The sequence below is a fragment of the Equus quagga genome, chromosome 10 (assembly GCF_021613505.1).
Source record: "Equus quagga isolate Etosha38 chromosome 10, UCLA_HA_Equagga_1.0, whole genome shotgun sequence".
NCBI classification, from domain to species: Eukaryota; Metazoa; Chordata; class Mammalia; order Perissodactyla; family Equidae; genus Equus; species Equus quagga.
In genome coordinates, this window is record NC_060276.1 from 65,524,226 (window position 1) to 65,536,527 (window position 12,302).

The following is a 12,302-nucleotide window of genomic DNA, read 5'->3' on the forward strand; positions in this document are numbered from 1 at the left end:
ATTGTTCTAGCAGCAGTGGGAGAATGGGACTGGATGACCTTTAAGTTATGAGGTGCCATGGTTCACATCTTTCACACTGCGTGGAGGTGTGCTTCTGTGTGTGGAGGGGGCCAGGGCGCGGGTGGGAGAGACAAACAGAGACAAACAGAGAGAGACAGAGATAAGAGAAGACATGAAAGGGGACGCAGTGCAGTAAAAGCAGATGGGCGGCCCCAAATTTCTTCCGCTTTTCAGTTTTGCAGAGGTTCAGCCCTGCATCTAGCACTGTAGCAAAGGGGTGGGAGAGGAGGAAAGGGGAGGGGCTGTACTCGCTCGGAGCGTGCCCAGCCTCAACTGCCTGACAGATCACCTTCCGCTCCAGCATGGCTAGTTTCTCCTCGCCATGACTCATGCCTATTGTGCCAAGCAGGGCGCACTCAGCCCAGCAGCCCCACAGGTGGTACCGGCTCGGTGCGACGATTCCCGCCAGGCTAGGCAGTGGAGCGCCGCACAGCGCGCCTTCCCGCCTCTCAGCTGCCGCCCCAGCAGTCCCGACCCAGCGCCAGCAGGCCTGCTCGGTCGATCTTCGAGCGGAAGATGCGGCGGGGCTGGAAGATGGCTCTGTCCGGGGGTCTGCGGTGCTGCCGCCGGGTACTTTCCTGGGTGCCAGTGCTTGTTATCGTCCTCGTCGTGCTCTGGTCCTACTATGCCTACGTCTTTGAACTCTGCCTGGGTAAGTGGAGCTGGGCACCTAAGGTGGGGAAATTATGCTCCAGCATAATCGTCTGCCCTACCCTTTACACCGGTGTCCCCTGTGTTCTTAGCCCTCACACTGCGGTTTTCCTTTAGCTCCATGGAGAGCTCCTCGTCTCCAACCTCTGGCTTCCCACAGTATTTTTGTGTCCTCCCACCAGGGTCCCACCGTGTCGCCATTGCTTCCCACTTAGGGTTTCTTAACATTTCCTGACCCTACTCACAAGAATTTCCTGGTTCTTCCCACTAGGGCCCCCTTTTCTCATACAGGACAACCACTTGTGCCATGTGTTCTCGTTCTGGGGGCTCCCACGCTACCGAACTGAGGAAACGACATACCCTGTGTCCTTAAACTGTCTGCTTATACTACAAATCCCACCAATGCATCCAATTAGGAGCCCCACATTTTCCCATTCCCTTCAAATAGGAATCCCAAAATATTTCCTATACTCTCTTACCAGCTCTCCTTTTTCCAACTCTGGGATTCATCCTTTTCCCGTGATCCTCTGGTTCTCCTTAGTCTCCTACCTTCCTTGCCTTTGGGGACCATACATTATTTTCTGACACCTCATACTAGTCACCCTGCTTTTATCACACTATGGTCCTGCCTTGTTCACTGTCTTCTCACACTAGTGTTCTCTTTACCCTCCCACAAGGGTTCCCACAATATCTTTCATACCCCTTCCAACTGCCACTACTTTTCTAATGATGATCTCCGCCCCCCCCCCCCCCTTGTTAGCTTTTTTGAAAACTACTCCCCACCTCCTGTAGTCCTCTTCCGCTGTTAGTCCCGCATTTTGCTTCCTCGTTCTGTGGGGTTTCTTATTATTATTTTCTCTTACTTCCCTGTAGGATTGCACTTATCCCCCATCTTCTCAAACTAGGGAAACACCATCCTTTTCCATTGAGATTTCTAATATTTCCTACTCCTTCCGATGAGAGCCTCATTTCTTGTCCCCTCTTTTTAGACCACCCCTTTTATAAAACTGAGGTCTCCTCTTGTACCCTGTCCTGTCACACTAGGGAGCATTCCATCTCCTCCTTATCTATAAAAGGGTTTCCACAAGTATGTCTTGTGCTTTCAAACTCAGAATTCCACAACATTTCCTAACACAAACCCTAAGACCCTATCATGTATGTTCCCCACTTGGATTATCTCCCTAGTCCCCTATCCTTATCACTAATGGCCTTATAGTGTTCTTATCAATCCACAATGGAGTTTTCCTGTTTATCCTGTCTCCTCACAACAGCCCCTCTGCTTTTCTCACAGTGAGATCTCCCCTTGCCCCTATCCTTTCACAGTGAAGAATCCCCATCTCTTCTCAAAGGAGAGTCTATATAGTTATTGTCACTTCAATACTAGAGTCCTACTTCTAGCACCCTCAAACTTATGTCCTACAATGTTCCCTATTCATTAAGTGTGAGGTTCCAGTACATTTCCAGTCCCCTCACCTTAGGACTCCTATTTGTCCCTTTGGATATCCCCTCACCCCCAAGTCCTTCCAAGACTTCTTTGTTCTTCATACCAGATTCTTCTCATCTTAAAAATTATGGCTGGGGTCCTGCTTTTTCCAACCCCAGGGCCTGACTCCACTTATAACTTCCTTCTCTTACATATTCCACAAGCAATAGTCTACTCCAGGTAGACTGGGATTAACTAGGGAGGCAGGAGATAACCCTCTTTTCCAATATAGAACTTTCTTCTAATCTGTTCACCAGAATTTGAATTTTCTTCATCTCCTTCTTAGATTCATTATGGAAAATGCAGAAAGAGTTATTAAAAACAAGTTCAATTCATTGCCTTCATAGATACAAATTTAGGCTGTTTTTCATTTTTATCTCAATCTGGTATTGAGGTGCACTAAGTGGGCTGTGTGATGACTGGGAAGTTTTTCTATTCTCAGACCTCACCACGTTGCTTTTTTGAATGATTAATTGAAGGGTTAGAAGTTCAGCTCCATTATTAGGATATGAACTTTGCTCCTAGGATCAATGCCATATTGTGAACACTATTAAACATATTTTGGAGTTTTTCAGTATTGATCTACATGAGGTTTGCCAAGTAATCATTTTAAAAATTAATAATGATAATGCCTAATACTTACACAGTACATTATCTGTGCCAGGCAATGTTCTAACTACTGTAGATATATTAATTCTCCATATATTAACTCATTTAATCCTCACAATAACCATTACTATTGTACCATTACTCTCCCAATGGGTATCATTAGTGTCCCAATTGTGCAGATGTGCAAACTGAGGCACAGATGAGCAAACTGAAGTAAAGACTAAGTTAGAATCAGTGCAAATAATCAGCTTTCTACAAGTTCTTGCTAAGTCATATAATATTAAAAACTGGAAGGAAACTTAGAGCTTATTTATTCTGTTTTATTTAATGTATTTGCAGAGTACTTGTTACATGCCAGTTACTGTTTTAAATGATTGTACACACACACATGCACACACACACACACACACACAAATTTAATCCTCATAACAACCTTATGAGAGACATACTATTATTATCCCTATTTTTAAAGACAAGAAAAATGAGGCACAGACAGATTAAGAAACTTGCCTAAAGCCACAGGGCTAGTAAACAGCCAAACATGGATGGCAACCCAGGCAGTATGATTCCACAATCCAGGCTTTAACCACCACAGTATCTTAACTCTCTGCCTCCTCTCAACTAATACAGAGGACAAAACTTGTTACTCACAGGCCAGTTGTAGCCTGCAGCTATATTCTATTTGGACTGCGCAGTATTTTCTTAACATTTTTCATCAATTACCATTATTTAAAAACCAGGAAAGTAAGAAGGCTTTGACTTCCAATTCTGGCTCCACCAGTCCATCCTGTAATCTTCATTTTACAATCTTTAACAAATGAGCGACCTGGGTTTCAGAAAGGTTAAATCAAATTTTCCTAAAGTCACATGTTTACTAAGTAATGGAGAATTGGATGTCAAGCCTGCCTGATATCAAAGCAACACAATCAAATTAACAGATTTGAGTTTCAATATGACTCAAGAAGTAATATTAAGGATCTAACTTCTTTCTAGAAATAGAACCTGAGTCTTTCTCCCTAGTGTCAGGTTATGGCTGAAGCCAAAAGTGGTATTTTTGTCTTACAATTCTTAGAGTTTGAATTCTGCCACTTACTAACTAGGAGACCTGAGGCAAGTTCCCTAATCTCTTTCAACCTCAGTTGCCTCACATGCATCTTGCTTATATGGTTTTTCATTCATACCACAAATACTTGCTTAGTACCTACTATATACCAATATAGCATTATTGTTGTGAGATTTAAATAATATGGTGCATAAAAACCATGCATCACTTGGGCCTGCCCCAGTGGCCTAGTGGTCAAGTTCAGCATGCTCCACTTCAGTGGCCGAGGTTCGGTTCTCAGGTGTGGACCTACACCACTCGTCAGTGGCCATGTTGTGGCAGTGGCTCACTTACAAAAAAAAGAAAAAAAGAGGAAGATTGGCAACAGATGTTAGCTCAGGGTGAATCTTCCTCAGCAAAAACAAAAAAAGGAGAAGAAGCATGCATCACAGTTGACAGAACATTGTAAGAGCTCATTAAATGGTAACTTATTACTATTATTAATGAAGCTATAAGGAATTCCACTTAGTTCAAAAAAATAAGAAGCTTATACTGTTAGACAGAGGGAAAGGTAACAGTATCTATTTTTTAGGTAAAATTCACGAAACATAAAATTAACCATTTTAAAGTGTTCAATTGAGTGACATTTAGTAAATTCATAATGTTGTACAACCATCACTAATACCTAGTTCCAAAACATTTTCATCACCCCAAAAGGAAGCCTCATGGGCATTAAATAGTCACATCCCATTCCCTCCTCCCCCCAGTCTTTACCACCCACTCATCTGTGTTCTGTCTCTATGAATTTACCTATTCTGGATGTTTCACCTAAATGGCATCATTCAAACTGTGTCCTTTTGTGTCTGGCTTCTTTCAATTAGCATAATGTTTTTGAGGTCCATCCACATTGTAGTATGTAACACTACTTCATTCCTTTTTATGTCTGAATAATATCCCATTGTATGTACATACCACATTTTATCCATTCATCCATTGATGAACATTTGGGTTGTCCCACCTTTTGTCTATTCTGAACAGTGCTGCTATAAACATTCGTGTACAAGTATTTGTTTGGATATTTATTTTCAGTTCTTTTGAGTAAATACCAGGGAAAGAGGTGGGAATTGCTGGGCTGTATGTTAATTCTATGTGTAACTTTTTAAGGAAACTCCAGTCACTTAACTCCCCAGTAGTGAGCTAAAATTTGAAGGAACAGAGCACATGTGTAATTGCACATATCGCTATAATCATACATGGCAAGTTTCCCATAGAATGGCTAACTGTGTTTTCCCAAGAGATTCATGATAGAGGATTCATTTTTTAAAAGTTTATTATGACTCTTGTAACATTTTCATTTTGAATACGATTGAAGTATTCTTAGTCTCTTCCTTTAATAATGTAAAAGGCAATATTAGAAAAATAAAGGAAAGGCAGAACTACCAACATAAGTACCACAATGTTTTAGAATAAAGGCCCCCTTTTTTCCCTCACAAGTATGTAACTTCCAACAGGGAATTTTGCAAGAAAATATTTTTTTCTTAGATTTATTGACTCCTCACAGGTTTCAGGAGTGAAAAGGACTTTAAAAGTTAAGTCCACTGCCTAACTAATGTCTAAATGTCCTCTACAACATTTCCGAATGTTTGTAATGGGAAACTCACTTATTCCCAATGCTGCTAGTCTGGCTGGTCATCATTGTTATCATCATCATCTTCATCATTTTTTCTTATATTGAGATAAAATGTGTTGACCTGCAGCTTTTACCCATTGATTCTATTTCTGCCCTCTGTTCTTGGATCATATAAATCAATCCCACTTGCACAAAACAGTCCTGACATTACTTAAAGAGGGTGTCCCTCCACCTGGGGGCTTCACTGGTTGCCATTCATTTTTCTGTATATACATTGTCGCATTCCAACATCTGCAAAGCACTGAGTGATCTCCTTCCCTCATCCACAAGTGCTGTGGCAAGTGTAGCAAATGGGAGTCAGGACCTCCACTTCTTGTTTAGCAGTGAGTGTTCCCCCATAGAGGCAGATGAAGATATGCCAAACAGCAATTTGTCAGCTACTCTTTATTAAGATTGGTCTCCAAGAAACTGTGTTCTCTCTCATTCTATTTTAAAGAGATGTTATTAACCCAGTTCAGGGCCTCGTAGAACTGATGCAGACATGCAACATGAATGTGCAAAATCATGAAATCCCAGGTTGGGCCATCAAGGCTTCTTGTTTCCACTTCCATTCGTATTGTCAAAGTAGAGTGTGTGCTTCTTTCAATCATTCTTAACCAGGATTCTTTAACTGAAAAGGAAAAAAAGACGTTGGTCATATTTAACACAAATGGAACAGTTTTAACGATGTCCATTCAAATGATCATTAAAAAGGAGAATTTTTTAAGACTCAGCAAAAATAGACCTGTAAATGAAGAGAAAGAGAAGGTATGACTATTGAAGGACCTGAGGGAATAGCCCCTAGAATATGGTCCCATTCTCTGTTTGGATTTTTGTTCCATTGTTCTGACCCTTAAGTGTTTATCATTGTGTGTGAAAAACGTCTTAATTTAATAGCTTATTAAGATTGAGAACCAATTAAGATTGAGGTGCTAAGGTAAAATTTCACTTTACCTTAGCACCAAATACAAGTGCTCACAAATGGTGGTGGTGTAAAAACAGGTAGGCCTCACTTTGTACAAATGACATTCTGAACAAAAGTTATATATGTATCACAGTAAGCTAGCAAGGAATGATTGGGGAAGGTAAACACAGTACATGGAAAAAATCCTGGAGGCTGTAATCTAGTCCCATCTTTACCCCTAACTTGCTCTATGACCTTGAGCAAATCATTTGATACTACTCTAGTCCATTTTTCCCATCTGTAAAATGAGACAGATAAACAAGATAATCACTAAAGTCCCTTCCAGTTCTGATATTCTAGGAAATCTTAGTTCAAATATAATAATTAATATTCATTAAGTACTTACCTTGTGCTAGATACTATGCTAAACATCATTTGCATGCATTAACTCATTTAATTCTGAAGTAACATTGTGAGGAAGATACTGTTAAGGAAGTTGCCCAGGGTCACAAAATAGTGCAACTGGACTTCTAACTCAGACAGTCTGACTTCAGAGCTGGCATGCAACCTCCACACTATATTACTTCTAAATATACAAGTGAAGCTTGATATTTAAAGGTATTCTACAGTGAATAATTTAGGAAAATGAATAAACATCTCCTAATTTTTCAGCTTTTCAGTTCTTACTACCTTTTTGTTTAGCTTGAGTGTTTCTATTTGTTGGGGTTTTTTTAAAAAAAAATCAAGTTATACCTGTATTTGTAGAAGGAGTAGAAATTCTTAATTACTCAAGTTGTAAGATGAAGGAAGATAGGAAAGGATGTAATTTAATCATCCTTGCTTTTCCTTATCTTAGCAGGCTGGTGGATTCCTAAAGTACCATTGAATAAATTGCTCAAAAATGATGCTATGGAAAAATGGATTAGAAAAATACTGTTTTTAAATATCACTAATTTTGACCTTTCTCTCTTTTTTCACAGTAACTGTTTTGAGCCCAGCAGAAAAAGGTAAGAGGGTATTGTAAATTGTATTGGTCGGTAGTATATCCCTCTTTCTATCTAAAAGTCTATCTATCTATCTACATAAAAGCCTATAAATTGAGCACCTTTCCCAGGAACACACTGAGGTGAGTGGAAAGTTTAGGATGGCAGTTTTCAGGAAGCTTACCCAGAGGTAGAGCAGAGTATATTTTTAGTGACCCCTTTGGCTATATGACAGAAATTGAAAGTTACCAGGATTTATGATAGAGAAGGGCACAGGTACCACTCTGTTGGCCACAGTGACACTAGGCTTTCTTTTGGTTCATCACTGTTGTCCTCCGTACCTTGTCTTTCTGCCCAATTCATCCCCTCTTCAAGGCATGGAGTAAGGGACCCACTGGAGGCTTTTAAAGGTTAAGTCCATCACCATCACAGTTCCAACGTATTTACTGTACCCCTCTCAACTCCTCACCCCCATTTTGGCTTGAGCTACAAGAGACTGAGGCATTTTTCATTAAAAATGTGTAAGCTAAGCATGAGTCTTAACAAAATTTTAGCTTTATATTATTTTTTCAGATATTAACATAAGTATTTATGTAGCCACTTTATATAGTCACTTTTAATTTTCACTTCATGGGAATTAATTGTTGTAATTCATTAACTATGTAGCATTCATATTATGCTCTTTTAAAGCTCCAATATGCTATTACTCATTTGACAGAGGTGTTAGCTATAGAGACAACAGAGCAGAGAGATGGGAAGACAGTAGACCATAGTAGTTAAAAGTATGAATTCTGGGACCAGCCCAGTGGCGTAGCAGTTAAGTTCACACACTCCGCTTCAGTGGTCCAGGGTTCGCCAGTTCAGATCCCAGGTGCAGACCTACATACTGCTTATCAAGCCATGCTGTGGCAGGCGTCCCACATATAAAATAAAGGAAAATAGGCTCGGATGTTAGCTCAGAGCCAATCTTCCTCAGTAAAAAAGAGGAGGATTGGCGGCTGATGTTAGCTCAGGGCTAATCTTCCTCAAAACAAAAATTAGGAAAAAAGTATGAATTCTGGAGCTGGACTGTCCAAATTCAAATCCTGACTCTGCTACTTTCTAGCAAATTGTTTGACCTCCTCGTGATCATCTTAGTCATGTGTAGATTAGAAATAATAATACTACCTATTTCATAGAGTTGTGAAAATTTAGTGAGTTAATGCAAGTAAAGCACTTAGGACAGTGGTGAGTAAAGCACATTCTGATGACTCAATAAATGTTTACTACTATCATTGTAGGCTTAGAGCAAGTTGTGAGTTGCCTCTTATTCTTCTATATGGTTCTTAGGCTCAGAGATCATTTTTTGTATACATATATGAAATAATTATAAATAAATATTTTCTGCAATAAACTTTCAAGACAAATTGGGTGGGGGCTTAGATGATGCTCTACCATAATAGGAATAATGACAGCAATATTGTTGTTATTATCGGAAACTACAATTTATTGTGCCGGGTACCCTCCTAAGTATTGTATATACGTTTTTCAATATTAAATCATCACAACGATGTAGACACTCTTATGTCCATTTTTATTGAGAAGGAAACTGAAGTTTAGAGAGGTTAAGTAACTTATCCCAGGTCATCTAACTAGTAAGTGGTAGGATTCAAATCCAGAACTGTCTGGCTTCAAAGTCAATGCTCTTAAGCAAACCTGCACTTGTCTTTTACTTTTCAATCTGCAGCTCCCTCATTTGTTTAGTTGAGCTCCTTACTCAGAAACTTGATGCTCAGTTGCTCCTTTTTCTAGTGTCCAGAGTACTATGTCATCATTTTTTTGTATATTATCTGTGAACTGAACCACGCCAGTGTAAAGTGTTATTTGTAATGTCCACTCAGTTCAAAGCCTGCCAAGTAGCATCAATCTGGTTACCAGGATTTGAGCTCTTTAGGAGATTGTAACCACAATCTATGATTCTTAAGGTCCCTTCTGACTCTAGAATTCTGTGGTTCCAAGACACTTTCTCCTGATAGCTCTTAAATTTATTGATACAGTAAAGAATAAGATTAGATTTTACTTCTTTATTGTGCAGTGGGGCATAATGGGACAAAGCACAGGATTTAGGGACAGAAGATCTGGGTTGGAGTTCCGGCTCCATCATTTACTAGCTCTGTGACCTTTGGTAAGTAACTAAACTTCTCTGAACCTCAATTTCTGTAAAATGGGGCTAGTTTAATAGCATCTTACAGATTTATCATAAGCTAGCACAAGTAAAAGTATACAGCAGTAAACTGCTTTGTAAATATTAAGTATTAACAATCTCAGTTGTAACATTTTTTTTGAATGTCAGGATTCTCAAAGACAGTGGAATCCATAAACTATAATTAGATTTGATTATAACCAGAAGGTTGAAAGTTAGACTTATAAAGAACTTCTGAAACACTAGGAGATGCCATGAAATCTCCTTTTCAGAAAGTATCAGACACCCAACTCTGGCATGAATCAGTGAGCCATGCCTAGAAGCAAACCAGTAGGTCCAATGACTATCTGAGGTCCTTTCTAACCCTGTGAATCTGTGGGTTGTTTGAAATTACACTTCACTATTAAAGTAGAATACAGTATAGCATATGACTGCCAGTAAGAACATTGTTTGGCATAGGCAAAGAAAATATAAGGGGCAAAGAAATGAAAGCCTCTAATCACATAACCTTTTATTCAGTCTCCACAGCTTAAGAAAACCATAGTCAAATATATTGCAAAAGTTTTTCCATTTCTTGTCTGGTTAATGGTTCCTCTGCTGGATTGAAGAGTATCACTCCAAAATTCATATCGACCTGAAACCTGTGAATGTGACTTTGTTTGGAAATAGAGTTTTGCAGTTGTAATCAAATTAAGATGAGGTCATACTGGATTAGGGTGGGCCCCATGACTGGTGTCCTTATAAGAAGAGGGGAACTTGGATACACAGATACACAGAGAGAAGATGGCCATGTGAAGAAGGAGGCAGAGATTGGAGTGATGTTGCCACAAACCAGGGAACATCCAGGATTGCTAGGAACCACCAGAAGCTAGGAAGAGGCAAGGAAGGATCCTCCTCTGGAGCCTTCAGAGAGCTTGACTTTGCCTGTACCTTAATTTCAGACTTCTAGCCTCTGGAACCGAGAGAAAAAATTTCTGTTGTTTTAAGCCACCTAGTTTGTGGTAATTTGTTATGACAGCCCTAGGAAACTAAGACAGTACCTGATAAATTTCAATCTCTAATGCACTGTTAAAAGAGCATTGTAACAGTAGCAAATAAGCACAGACTTTGGCGTCACATATACCTGGGATCAAATCTTGATTTTGCCACTTATTGTATATATGACCTTGGAGAACTTAACCTCACTAACTTTCACTTTCTTACTCAGTAAAATGGGGCTAACAATACCTACCTTTTATGGTCATTTGGAGCACTAAATGAGATTGTGTATTTAAGTCTCTTGGCAATGCCTGGCATATGATAAGTACAAAATAGTAGATACTGTTATTGTTATTGTCATTAACATTGGAAAGGACCTAAAAGATGTTTCTTCTAAGGAGCATAACATTTCAGGACTGTTCCTGATTCCTGCTACTACCCTCGTAAATATATTGTTACAATCCATGCACTTGTCTTTTGTAAATAGAACAGCTGAGACCCAAAGAAGTAAAATATGTTGACCTAGTCACGCTGATTCTAGTGCACAGAAAGGATTAAAGCCCAGATCATCTGAACCACAGTCCAGAATGTTATATGTTATGTCATCCTTGATTATACAGGACTCAAAAAATCTTTTTTTAAGACATGAGTCCATATCTTCTTCCATAGATCATACTAGAAAACATAATAATAATGTATTTATTTTGCTTTCACGAGAATGTTTGTATAGATGATCTCATTCAGCATCACACTGTCTACATTTTGAAGATCTTAACTGAAAGATCTTACCTTGTCTACCCCTGAGGTGAGGATCTGAGATGAGATGGAGGTTGGAAATTTAGTAGGGTCCAAGGATTTGGGAGGCTAACACATGAATTTAGGAATGGGATTAGGCACCATCTGTCAGACAATCCACATAAAAGCAAGAGTAATGTATTGACCTCAGTTGCTCATCTTCAAAAAGGGCCGTTAATCATTTTAAGCAAAAATTTAATTCTCTGAGAATTCATTTGCATTTTGAATGGTTTGCATACTAAATTCTCTGGTTTCTCCTTTAAAGTTAAAAATTATTGTAATTATTTACCTTTTTAGAAATAGATGTAATTTCTAAATAATAGAACTGTTATGGGGTGAATTGTGTCCTCCCAAAATTCACATGTTGAAATCCCAACCCCTAGCACCTCATAATGTGACTGTCTTTGGAGGTAGGGTTTAAAGAAGTAGTTACGTTAAAATGAGATCACTAGGGTAGCCTTTAATCAATGTGACTGGTGTCTTTATAAGAAGAGGAGATCAGGACACAGACACACAGAGAGGGAAGACCATGTGGAGACATAGGAAGAAGACGGCCGTCTACAATCCAAGAGAGGCGTTGGAAGAAACCAACCCTGCCGACACCTTGATCTTGGACTTCTGGTCTCCAAAATTATGAGAAAGTAAATTTCTGTTGTTTCAACCATTCAATCTGTGGCACTTTGTTATGGCAGCCCTAGCAAACTAGTACAAGAACTTATTCAGGTTTCCATTTGAAAATCCAGAGCATGGACATATCTGCTTTGTGTTGGCTTCTTGATTGGACTAACCTTAGTTTATTGGTGATATATTAGACACCAGGAGGGTGAGAAACCACTGGGAGGAAAAAGTTTGGGCCATAGTATGATGTTTTATACTCACCTCCAGACTGCATAGGAAATCCTCAATAAGGTTTTGAGCAGTTATCTCAGTGCTCTTAATATACTAT

The 12,302-nt window shown here is 39.4% G+C and overlaps 1 protein-coding gene across 1 annotated transcript in view; it reads left to right on the forward strand.

Moving 5' to 3' along the window:
- The first annotated feature begins 392 nt into the window (after positions 1–392).
- The window catches only part of ZDHHC15 (zinc finger DHHC-type palmitoyltransferase 15), a 70,302-nt gene continuing 58,392 nt past the window's right edge, over positions 393–12,302 (forward strand). The window contains exons 1-2 of the mRNA XM_046673814.1: positions 393–712; positions 7,399–7,425. Coding sequence (XP_046529770.1) covers positions 577–712; positions 7,399–7,425 — 163 coding nt within the window. The 5' untranslated portion in view covers positions 393–576. The remainder of the gene's footprint in view (positions 713–7,398; positions 7,426–12,302) is intronic.